At 31.8% G+C, this 14,873-nt stretch overlaps 1 protein-coding gene across 1 annotated transcript; it reads right to left on the reverse strand.

The window, feature by feature from the left end:
* Window positions 1–7,193: 7,193 nt before the first annotated feature.
* Window positions 7,194–7,739, reverse strand: LOC143154702 (protein GVQW3-like). Its single transcript, XM_076326644.1, is given in 4 exon segments — window positions 7,194–7,406; window positions 7,408–7,527; window positions 7,529–7,561; window positions 7,564–7,739. Coding segments are annotated over 4 exon segments (486 nt in total). The 5' UTR covers window positions 7,684–7,739.
* Between the last annotated feature and the right edge of the window lie 7,134 nt (window positions 7,740–14,873).

Raw genomic sequence — 14,873 nt, forward strand, 5'->3', positions numbered from 1 at the left:
TGTCAACCATTAAGTGAACATTCAAAATGGCCGAGCTTGTCGGCATAAGTGAGAGACATGAGTACCAACATAAAGCCACAAAAAGATCGAAATTCGAATATACGTAACCCGCGAAAATTCAAAATTCGCGATACTTTTTGAACAAACCTCGTACGTTATACGTTATACGTTATACGTTATACGTTATACGTTATACGTTATACGTTATACGTTATACGTTATACGTTATACGTTATACGTTATACGTTATACGTTATACGTTATATTATACGTTATACATTATACGTTATGTGTTATAGGATATACGTTATACGTTATACGTTGTACGTTATACGTTATAAGTTATACGTTATACGTTATACGTTATACGTTAAACGTTGTACGTTATACGTTATACGTTATACGTTATACGTTATACGTTGTACGTTATACGTTATACGTTATACGTTATACGTTATACGTTATACGTTAAACGTTGTACGTTATACGTTATACGTTATACGTTATACGTTATACGTTATACGTTATACGTTATACGTTATACGTTATACGTTATACGTTATACCTTATACGTTATACGTTATACGTTATACGTTATACATTATACGTTATACGTTGAACGTTGTACGATATACGTTATACGTTATACGTTATACGTTATACGTTATACGTTAAACGTTGTACGTTATACGTTACACGTTATACGTTATACGTTATACGTTATACGTTATACCTTATACGTTATACGTTATACGTTATACGTTATACATTATACGTTATACGTTGAACGTTGTACGATATACGTTATACGTTCTACGTTATACGTTATACGTTAAACGTTGTACGTTATACGTTATACGTTATACGTTAATCGTTATACGTTATACGTTACCCGCTATACGTTATACGTTATACGTTATACGTTATACGTTATACGTTATACGTTATACGTTATACGTTATACGTTATACTTTATACGTTATACGTTATACGTTATACGTTATACGTTATACGTTATACGTTATACGTTATACGTTATACGTTATACGTTATACGTTATACGTTATACGTTATACGTTATACGTTATACGTTATACGTTATACGTTATACGTTATACGTTATACGTTATACGTTATACGTTATACGTTATACGTTATACGTTATACGTTATACGTTATACGTTTTACGTTATGCGTTATAGGATATACGTTATACGTTATACGTTGTACGTTATACGTTGTACGTTATACGTTATACGTTATACGTTATACGTTATACGTTATACGTTATACGTTATACGTTATACGTTATACGTTATACGTTATACGTTATACGTTATACGTTATACGTTATACGTTATACGTTATACGTTATACGTTATACGTTATACGTTATACGTTATACGTTATACGTTATACGTTGTACATTATACGTTATACGTTATACGTTATACGTTAGACGTTGTACGTTATACGTTGTACGTTATACGTTATACGCTATACGTTATACGTTATACGTTATACGTTATACGTTATATTATACGTTATACATTATACGTTATGTGTTATAGGATATACGTTATACGTTATACGTTGTACGTTATACGTTATAAGTTATACGTTATACGTCATACGTTATACGTTATACGTTATACGTTATACGTTATACGTTATACGTTATACGTTATATTATACGTTATACATTATACGTTATGTGTTATAGGATATACGTTATACGTTATACGTTGTACGTTATACGTTATAAGTTATACGTTATACGTTATACGTTATACGTTAAACGTTGTACGTTATACGTTATACGTTATACGTTATACGTTATACGTTATACGTTCTACGTTATACGTTATACGTTAAACGTTGTACGTTATACGTTATACGTTATACGTTATACGTTATACGTTATACGTTATGCGTTATACGTTATACGTTATACGTTATACGTTATACCTTATACGTTATACGTTATACGTTATACGTTATACATTATACGTTATACGTTGAACGTTGTACGATATACGTTATACGTTATACGTTATACGTTATACGTTATACGTTAAACGTTGTACGTTATACGTTACACGTTATACGTTATACGTTATACGTTATACGTTATACCTTATACGTTATACGTTATACGTTATACGTTATAACATTATACGTTATACGTTGAACGTTGTACGATATACGTTATACGTTCTACGTTATACGTTATACGTTAAACGTTGTACGTTATACGTTATACGTTATACGTTAATCGTTATTACGTTATACGTTACCCGCTATACGTTATTACGTTATACGTTATACGTTTATACGTTATACGTTATACGTTATACGTTATACGTTATACGTTATACTTTAGTACGTTATACGTTATACGTTATACGTTATACGTTATACGTTATACGTTATACGTTATACGTTATACGTTTATACGTTATACGTTATACGTTATACGTTATACGTTATACGTTATACGTTATACGTTATAACGTTATACGTTATACGTTATACGTTATTACGTTATACGTTATACGTTATACGTTATACGTTTTACGTTATGCGTTATAGGATATACGTTATACGTTATACGTTGTACGTTATACGTTGTACGTTATACGTTATACGTTATACGTTATACGTTATACGTTATACGTTATACGTTATACGTTATACGTTATACGTTATACGTTATACGTTATACGTTATACGTTTATACGTTATACGTTATACGTTATACGTTATACGTTATACGTTATACGTTATACGTTATACGTTATTACGTTGTACATTATACGTTATACGTTATACGTTATACGTTAGACGTTGTACGTTATACGTTGTACGTTATACGTTATACGCTATACGTTATACGTTATACGTTATACGTTATACGTTATACGTTATACGTTATACGTTATACGTTAAACGTTGTACGTTGTACGTTATACGTTATACGTTATACGTTCCACGTTATACGTTACACGTTATACTGTATACGTTATACGTTATACGTTATACGTTATACGTTATACGTCATACGTTATACGTTATACGTTATACGTTATACGTCATACGTTATACGTTATACGTTATACGTTATACGTTCTACGTTATACGTTATACGTTAAACGTTGTACGTTATACGTTATACGTTATACGTTATACGTTATACGTTATACGTTATGCGTTATACGTTATACGTTATACGTTATACGTTATACGTTATACGTTATACGTTATACGTTATACGTTATACGTTATACGTAATATGTAATACGTCATACGTTTTACGTTAATCGTTATACGTTATACGTTACCCGCTATACGTTATACGTTATACGTTATACGTTATACGTTATACGTTATACGTTATACGTTATACGTTATACGTTATACGTTATACGTTATACGTTATACGTTATGCTTTATAGGATATACGTTATACGTTATACGTTGTACGTTATACGTTATACGTTATACGTTATACGTTATACGTTATACGTTATACGTTATACGTTATACGTTATACGTTATACGTTATACGTTATACGTTATACGTTATACGTTATACGTTATACGTTATACGTTATACGTTATACGTTATACGTTATACGTTATACGTTATACGTTATACGTTATACGTTGTACGTTATACGTTGTACGTTATACGTTATACGTTAGACGTTGTACGTTATACGTTATACGTTATACGTTATACGCTATACGTTATACGTTATACGTTATACGTTATACGTTATACGTTATACGTTATACGTTATACGTTATACGTTGTACGTTATACGTTATACGTTATACGTTATACGTTATACGTTATACGTTATACGTTGTACGTTATACGTTCTACGTTCTACGTTATACGTTATACGTTATACGTTATACGTTATACGTTATACGTTATACGTTATATGTTACACGTTATACGTTATACGTTATACTGTATACGTTATACGTTATACCGTTTATACGTTATACGTTATACTGTATACCGTTATACGTTATTACGTTATACGTTATACGTTATACGTTATACGTTATACGTTATACGTTAAACGTTGTACGTTATACGTTATACGATATACGTTATACGTTATACGTTATACGTTATACGTTATACGTTATACGTTATACGATATGCGTTATAGGATATACATTATACGTTATACGTTGTAACGTTATACGTTATACGTTATATGTTATACGTCATGCGATATACGTTATACGTTATTCGCTTACACGTTATACGTTATACGTTATACGTTATACGTTATACGTTATACGTTATACGTTATACGTTATACGTTATACGTTATACGTTATGCGTTATAGGATATACGGTATACGTTATACGTTGTACGTTATACGTTATACGTTATACGTTATATGTTATACGTCATGCGATATACGTTATACGTTATTCGTTATACGGTATACGTTAAACGTTGTACGTTATACGTTATACGTTATACGTTATAACGTTGTGTACGTTGGACGTTATTACGTTATACGTTATACGTTATACGCCATACGTCTATACGTTATACGTATACGTTATACGTTATACGTTATACGTTATACGTTATACGTTATACGTTATACGTTATACGTTATAGACGTTTAAGTTATACGTTATACGTTATAGCGTTACACGTTATACGTTATACGTTATACTGTATACGTTATGCGTTATACGTTATACGTTATACGTTATACGTTATACGTTATACGTTATACGTTATACGTTATACGTTATACGTATACGTTATACGTTATACGTTAAACGTTGTACGTTGTACGCTTATACGTTATACGTTATACGTTCCACGTTATACGTTACACGTTATACTGTATACGTTATACGTTATACGTTATACGTTATACGTTATACGTCATACGTTATACGTTATACGTTATACGTTATACGTCATACGTTATACGTTATACGTTATACGTTATACGTTCTACGTTATACGTTATATCGTTAAACGTTGTACGTTATACGTTATACGTTAGTACGTTATACGTTATACGTTATACGTTATGCGTTATACGTTATACGTTATACGTTATACGTTATACGTTATACGTTATACGTTATACGTTATACGTTATACCGTTATACGTAATATGTAATACGTCATACGTTATACGTTAATCGTTATACGTTATACGTTACCCGCTATACGTTATTACGTTATAGCGTTATACGTTATACGTTATACGTTATACGTTATACGTTATACGTTATACGTTATACGTTATACGTTATACGTTATACGTAATACGTTATGCTTTATAGGATATACGTAGTATACGTTATACGTTACTTACGTTATACGTTATACGGTTATACGTTATACGTTATACGTTATACGTTATACGTCTATACGTTATACGGTTAGACGTTATACGTTATACGTTACACGTTATAACGTTATACGTTATACTGTAAACGTTATACGTTATACGTATACGTTATACGATATACGTCATACGTTTATACGTTATACGTTATACGTTATACGTTATACGTTATACGTTCTACGTTATACGTTACACGTTAAACGTTGTACGTTATACGTTATACGTTATACCGTATACGTTATACGTTATACGTTATACGTTATACATCTATACGTTATACCGTTGAACGTTGTACGATATACGTTATACGTTATACGTTATACGTTATACGTTATACGTTATACGTTAAACGTTGTAGGTTATACGTTATACGTCATACGTTATACGTTATACGTTATACGTCTCTACGTTATACGTTATACGTTAAACGTTGTACGTTATACGTTATACGTTATACGTTATACGTTATACGTTATTACGTTATGCGTTATACGTTATACGTTATACGTTATACGTTATACGTTATACGTTCATACGTTATACGTTATACGTTATACGTTCATACGTTATACGTTAATACGTTATACGTTATACGTAATATGTAATACGTCATACGTTTTACGTTAATCGTTATACGTTATACGTTACACGCTATACCGTTATACGTTATACCGTTACGTACGTTATACGTTATACGTTATACGGTTATACGTTATACGTTATACGTTATACGTTATACGTTATACGTTATACGTTATACGTTATACGTTTTACGTTATACGGTATACGTTATACGTTATACGTTATACGTTATACGTTATATTATACGTTATACATTATATACGTTATGTGTTATAGGATATACGTTATACGTTATACGTTGTACGTTATACGTTATATACGTTATACGTTATACGTTATAGTTATACGTTAGTAAACGTTGTACGTTATACGTTATAGCGTTATACGTTATACGTTATACGTTATACGTTATACATTATACGTTATACGTATATAACCTTATACGTTATACGTTATACGTTATACGTTATACGTTATACGTTATACGTTATACGTTATACGTTATACGTTATACGTTATACGTTAAACGTTGTACAGTTATACGTTATACGTTATACGTTATACGAGGTGTGTTCAAAAAGTATCGCGAATTTTGTGTTTTTTCAAAAATTATTTATTTATTCATGAATATCTATTTTTGTCCCCTTCAAAGTAATCCCCATGAGATATTATAACACTTGTGCCAACGGTTTTTTCCAATCTTCGAAGCACTTCAAAAAATCATTTTTGTTGTATCCTTTTCAGCTCCTCCTTCGATGCCGTCTTTATCTCGTCAAGCGTAGCGTAACGTCGTCCTTTCATGGGCCTCTTCAGTTTAGGGAACAAGAAAAAGTCGCAGGAGGCCAGATCTAGGGAATACGGTGGCTGCGGCATCATTAGTGTTTTGTTTTTGGCCAAAAAGTCGCGCACTAGCAAGGATGTGTGAGCAGGGGCGTTATCGTGGGTGCCAAAAGCCAATTTTTGTTCTTCCACAAATCCGGGCGTTTCTGGCGGATTGCTTCGCGCAAATTGCGCATAACTTGCAGGTAATATTCTTTATTGACCGTCTCTACCCTGTGGCAAGAAGTCATGATGCACCACGCCCCTGCAATCGAAGAAAACTGTCAGCAAAACTTTCACATTCGACCCGAACTTGGCGCGCCTTTTTTCGGGTCTTGGTTCGTGTGGCAGCTTCCATTGAGATGATTGAGCTTTGGGTTTCCACGTCATAACCCATAAACCCACGATTCGTCACCAGTTATGACCCTCTGGAGCAAATTTGGGTCGTCGCGGACAGAGTCCAACATCTCATTAGCAATGTTCATGCGAAGCTGTTTTTGGTCGCAATTGAGCAATTTTGGTACGAATTTCGCGGCGACCCGTCTCATGCCCAAATCATTGATAAAAATCGAATGGCACGAGCCAATCGATATGTTTAGGCTCCTCAGCAACTTCTCTAACGGTGATTCGACGATTGGCCAATATCATTTTCTCCACTTCATTAATTTTTTCGTCTGTTGTTGAAGTGCTCGGGCGTCCGGCACGCTCTTTGTCGTTCTCCATCTTCTCGGCCTTCTGAGAACATTTTGTACCACGCCGATAAACGTTGCTTCGGTCCAAGGTAGCTTCTCCGTATGCCACAGTCAACATTCGGAATGCATCCGCGCACTTAATTTCGTTTTTCACACAAAATTTGATACAGGTTCTTTGATCCATTTTTCTTAATAGGTAAAAATCGAAGACGATCCAAAACACGTGCAAGCAAAGCAGCTGTCAACCATTAAGTGAACATTCAAAATGGCCGAGCTTGTCGGCATAAGTGAGAGACATGAGTACCAACATAAAGCCACAAAAAAGATCGAAATTCGAATATACGTAACCCGCGAAAATCAAAATTCGCGATACTTTTTGAACAAACCTCGGTACGTTATACGTTATACGTTATAACGTCGTTATACGTTATACGTTATACGTTATACGTCTATACGTTATACGTTATACCGTTTATACGTTATAGTTATACGTTTATACGTTATATTATACGTTATACATTATACGTATGTTTGTGTATAGGATATACGTTATACGTTATACGTACGTTATAACGTTATAAGTTATACGTAGATATACGTTATACGTTATACGTTAAACGTTGTACGTTATACGTTATACGTTATACGTTATACGTTATACGTTGTACGTTATATCACGTTATACGTTATACGTTATACGTTATACGTTATACGTTAAACGTTGTACGTTATACGTTATACGTTATACGTATACGTTATACGAGATACCGTTATACGTTATACGTTATACGTTATCACGTTATGACGTTATACCTTATACGTTATACGTTATACGTTATACGGTATACATTATACGTTATACGTTGAACGTTGTACGATATACGTTATACGTTATACGTTATACGTTATACGTTATACGTTAAACGTTGTACGCTATACGTTACACGTTATACGTTATACGTTATACGTTATACGTTATACCTTATACGTTATACGTTATACGTTCATACGTTATACATTATACGTTATACGTTGAACGTTGTACGATATACGTTATACGTTCTACGTTATACGTTATACGTTATAACGGTGTACGTTATACGTTATACGTTATACGTTAATCGTTATACGTTAGTACGTTACCCGCTATACGTTATAACGTTATAGCTTATACGTTATACGTTATACGTTATACGTTATACGTTATACGTTATACGTGTATACTTTATACGTTATACGTTATACGTTATCGTATACGTACGTATATACGTTATACGTTAGTACGTTATACGTTATACGTTATACGTTATACGTTATACGTTATACGTTATACGTTATACGTTATACGTTATACGTTATACGTTATACGTTATACGTTATACGTTACTACGTTATACGTTATACGTTATACGTTTACGTTATGCGTTATAGGATATACGTTATACGTTATACGTTGTACGTTATACGTTGTACGTTATACGTTATACGTTATACGTTATACGTTATTACGTTATAACGTTATACGTTATGACGTTATACGTTATACGTTATACGTTATAACGTTATACGTTATACGTTACTACGTTATACGTTATTACGTTATACGTTATACGTTATACGCTTATAGCGTTGTACATTATACGTTATACGTTATACGTTATACGTTAGACGTTGTACGTTATACGGTGTACGTTATACAGTTATACGCTATACGCTTTATACGTTATACGTTATACGTTATACGTTATATTATACGTTATACATTATACGTTACTGTGTTATAGGAGTATACGTTATACCGTTATACGTTGTACGTTATACGTTATAAGTATACGTTATACGTCATACGTTATACGTTATACGTATACGTTATACGTTATACGTTATACGTCTTATACGTTATATTATACGTTATACATTATACGTTATGTGTTATAGGATATACGGTTATACGTTATACGTTGTACGTTATACGTTATAAGTTATACGTTATACGTTATAGCGTTATACGTTAAACGTTGTACGTTTAGTACGTTATACGTTATACGTTATACGTTATACGTTATACGTTCTACGTTATACGTCTTTACGTTAAACGTTGTACGTATACGTTATCACGTTATACGTTATACGTTATACGTTATACGTTATGCGTTATACGTTATACGTTTATACGTTATACGTTATACCTATAGGCGTTATACGTTATACGTTATACGTTATACATTATACGTTATACGTTGAACGTTTGTACGATACTACGTTATACGTTATACGTTATACGTATACGTATATACGTTAAACGTTGTACGTTATACGTATACACGTTATACGTTATACGTTATACGTTATACGTTATACCTTATACGTTATACGTTATACGTTATACGTTATATACATTATACGTTATACGTTGAACGTTGTACGATATACGTTATACGTCTACGTTATACGTTATACGTTAAACGTTGTACGATTATACGTTATACGTTATACGTTATTCGTTATACGTTATACGTTACCCCGCTAGAACGTTATACGTTATACGTTATATCGTTATACGTTATACCGTTATACGTTATACGTTATAACGTTATACGTTATATCTTTATACGTTATACGTTATACGTTATACGTTATACGTTATACGTTATACGTTATACGTTATACGTTATACGTTATACGTTATACGTTATACGTTATACGTTATACGTTATACGTTATACTTTTACGTTATACGTTATACGTTATACGTTAATACGTTATACGTTGATACGTTATACGTTATACGTTATACGTTATACGTTTTACGTTATGCGTTATAGGATATACGTTATACGTTATACGTTGTACGTTATACGTTGTACGTTATACGATTATACGTTATACAGTTATACGTTATAGCGTTATACGTTATACGTTATACGTTATACGTTATACGTTATACGTTATACGTATATACGTTATACGTTTGATACGTTATACGTTATACGTTATACGTTATACGTTATACGTTATACGTTATACGTTATACGTTATATCGTTGTACAGCATTATACGTTATACGTTATACGTTATACGTTAGACGTTGTACGTTATACGTTGTACGTTATACGTTATACGCTATACGTTATACGTTATACGTATACGTTATATACGTTATACGTTATACGTTTATACGTTATAACGTTAAACGTTGTACGTTGTACGTTATACGTTATACGTTATACGTTCCACGTTATTACGTTACACGTTATACTGTATACGTTATACGTTATACGTTATACGTTATACGTTATACGTCATACGTTATACGTTATACGTTATACGTTATACGTCATACGTTACTACGTTATACGTTATACGTTATACGTTCTACGTTATACGTTATACGTTAAACGTTGTACGTTATACGTTATACGTTAAGACGTTATACGTTATACGTTATACGTTATGCGTTATACGTTACTACGTTATACGTTATACGTTATACGATTATACGTTATACGTTATACGTTATACGTTATACGTTATACGTAATATTGTAATACGTCATGACGTTTTACGTTAATCTGTATATACGTTATACGTTACCGCTATACTGTTATACGTTATACGTTATACGTTATAGCGTTATACGTTATACGTTATACGTTATACGTTATACGTTATACGTTATACGTTATACGTTATACGTTATGCTTTATAGGACTTATCACGTTATACGTTTACGTTACGTTACGTTATACGTTATACGTTATACGTTAATACGTTTTGCAGTATACGTTATACGTTATACGTTATACGTTATACGTTATACGTTATAGCGTTATACGTTATACGTTATATCGTTATACGTTATACGTTTATACGTTATATACGTTTATACGTTATACGAGTTATACGTTATACGTTATACGTTATACGTTATACGTTATACGTTGTACGTTATACGTTGTACGTTATACGTTATACGTTAGACGTTGTCTACGTTATACGTTATTACGTTTATTACGTTATACGCTATACGTTATACGTTATACGTTATACGTATATACGTTATACGTTATACGTTATATACGTTATACGTTATACGTTGTACGTTATACGTTATACGTTAGTTACGTTATACGTTATACGTTATACGTTATACGTTGTACGTTATACGTTCTACGTTCTTATCGTTATACGTTATACGTTATACGTTATACGTTATACGTTATACGTTATCGTTATATGTTACACGTTATACGTTATACGTTATACTGTATACGTTATACGTTATACGTTAGTACGTTATACGTTATACTGTATACGTTATACGTTATACGTTATACGTTATACTTTATACGTTATACGTTATACGTTATACGTTAAACGTTGTACGTTATACGTTATACGATATACGTTATACGTTATACGTTATACGTTATACGTTATACGTTATACGTTATACGATATGCGTTATAGGATATACATTATTATCGTTAGATATACGTTGTACGTTATAGCGTTATTACGTTATATGTTATACGTCATGCGAATATACGCTATACGTTATTCGTTACACGTTATACGTTATACGTTATACGTTATACGTTATACGTTATACGTTATACGTTATACGTTATACGTTCTATACGTTATACGTTATGGCGTTATCAGGATATACGTTATACGTTATACGTTGTACGTTATCACGTTTTACGTTATACGTTATATGTTATACGTCATGCGACATATCCGTTATACGTTATTCGTTCATAAGTGTCGTAGACGTTAACGTTGTACGTTATACGTTATACGTTATACGTTATACGTTGTACGTTGGACGTGATACGTTGATACGTTATACGTTATACGCCATACGTTATACGTTATACGTTATCGTTATACGTTATACGTTATACGTTATACGTTTATACGTTATACGTTATACGTTATACGTTATACGTTATACGTTATACGTTATACGTTACACGTTATACGTTATACCGTCTATATGTTATACGTTATACGTTATACGTTATACGTTATAGCGTTTATACGTTATACGTTATACGTTATACGTTATACGTTATACGTTATACGTTATTCGTTATACGTTATACGTAGTAACGTTGTTACGTTGTACGGTTATATACGTGTTATACGTTATACGTTCCACGTTATACGTTACACGTTATACCTGTATACGTTAGACGTTATACGTTATACGTTATTACGTTATACGTCTATACGTTATACGTTTATACGTTATACTGTTATTACGTCCATACAGTTATACGTTATACGTTATACGTTATACCGTTCTACGTTATACGTTATACTGTTAAACGTTGTTACGTTATACGTTATACGTTATACGTTATACGTTATATACGTCTATACGTTATGCGTTTTATACGTTATACGTTATACGTTATACGTTATACGTTATACGTTATACGTTATACGTTATACGTTATACGTTATACGTAATATGTAATACGTCATACGTTTTACGTTAATCGTTATACGTTATACGTTACCACGCTATTACGTTATACGTTATACGTTATACGTTATACGTTATACGTTATACGTTATACGTTATACGGTTATACGTTATACGATTATACGTTATACGTTATACGTTATACGTTATGCCTTTATAGGATATACGTTATACGTTATAGCGTTGTACGTTATACGTTATACGTTATACGTTATACGTTATACGTTATAGCGTTATACGTTATAACGTTATACGTTATACGTTATATACGGTTATACGTTATACGTTATGACGTTATACGTTATACGTTATACGTTATACGTTATACGTTATACCGTTATACGTTATACGTTATACGTTGTACGTTATACGTTGATACGTTATACGTTATACGTTAGACGTTGTACGTATACGTTATACGTTATACGTTATACGCTATACGTTATACGTTATAAGCGTTATACGTTATACCGTTATACGTTATACGTTATACGTTATACGTTATACGTTGTACGTTATACGTTATACGTTATACGTTATTACGTTATACGTTATACGTTATACGTTGTACGTTATACGTTCTACGTTCCTCGTTATACGTTATACGTCTTATACGTTTATACATTAATACGTTATACGTTATACGTTATATGTTACAACGTTATACGTTATACGTTATACTGTATACGGTTTATTACGTTATACGTTATACGTTATTACGTTATACTGTAAGTACGTATACGTTATACGTTATACGTGTATACGTTATACGTTATACGTTTACGTACGTTATACGTTAAACGTTGTACGTTATACGTTATACGATATACGTTATACGTTTATACGTTATACCGTTATACGTTATACGTTATACGTTATACGATATGCGTTATAGGAGATATACATTATACGTTATACGTTGTACGTTTATACGTTATCACGTTATATTGTTATACGTCATGCGATATACGTTATACGTTATTCGTTACACGTTATACGTTATTACGTTATACGTTATACGTTATACGTTATACTCGTTATACGTTATACGTTATACGTTATACGTTATACGTTATACGTTATGCGTTATAGGATTATACGTTATACGTTATACGTTGTACGTTATACGTTATACGTTATACGTTATATGTTATTACGTCATGCGATATACGTTATACGTTATTCGTTATAACGGTATACGTTAAACGTTGTACGTTATACGTTATACGTTATACGTTATACGTTGTACGTTGGACGTTATACGTTATACGTTATACGTTATACGCCCATACGATTATAACGTTATACGTTATACGTTATACTGTTATACGTTTACGTTATACGTTATATCGTTATACGTTATACGTTATACGGTTATAACGTTATACGTTATACGTATAACGTTATACGTTACACGTTATACACGTTATTACGTTATACTGTATACGTTATGCGTTATACGTTATACGTTATACGTTATACGTTATACGTTATACGTTATACGTTATACGTTATACGTTATCGTTATACGTTATAACGATATACGTTATACGTTATACGGTTATACGTTATAGCGTTATACGTTATACGTTTAACGTGTCTCGTGTACGTTATATGTTATACGTTATACGTATATCGTTATATGTTATACGTTATACGTTGTACTTTAGTACGTTAATACGTTATACGTTATACGTTATAACGGTTCATACGTTATACGTTTATACGTTATTCGTTTACGTTGTTATACGTTATACGTTATACGTTATACGTTATACGTTATACGTTATAAGCGGTATACGTTATACGTTATACCGTTATACTTATACGTTACTTATACGTTATACGTTTATACGTTTATACGTTATTACATTATA

The sequence above is a fragment of the Ptiloglossa arizonensis genome, unplaced genomic scaffold, assembly GCF_051014685.1.
Source record: "Ptiloglossa arizonensis isolate GNS036 unplaced genomic scaffold, iyPtiAriz1_principal scaffold1102, whole genome shotgun sequence".
NCBI lineage: Eukaryota > Metazoa > Arthropoda > Insecta > Hymenoptera > Colletidae > Ptiloglossa > Ptiloglossa arizonensis.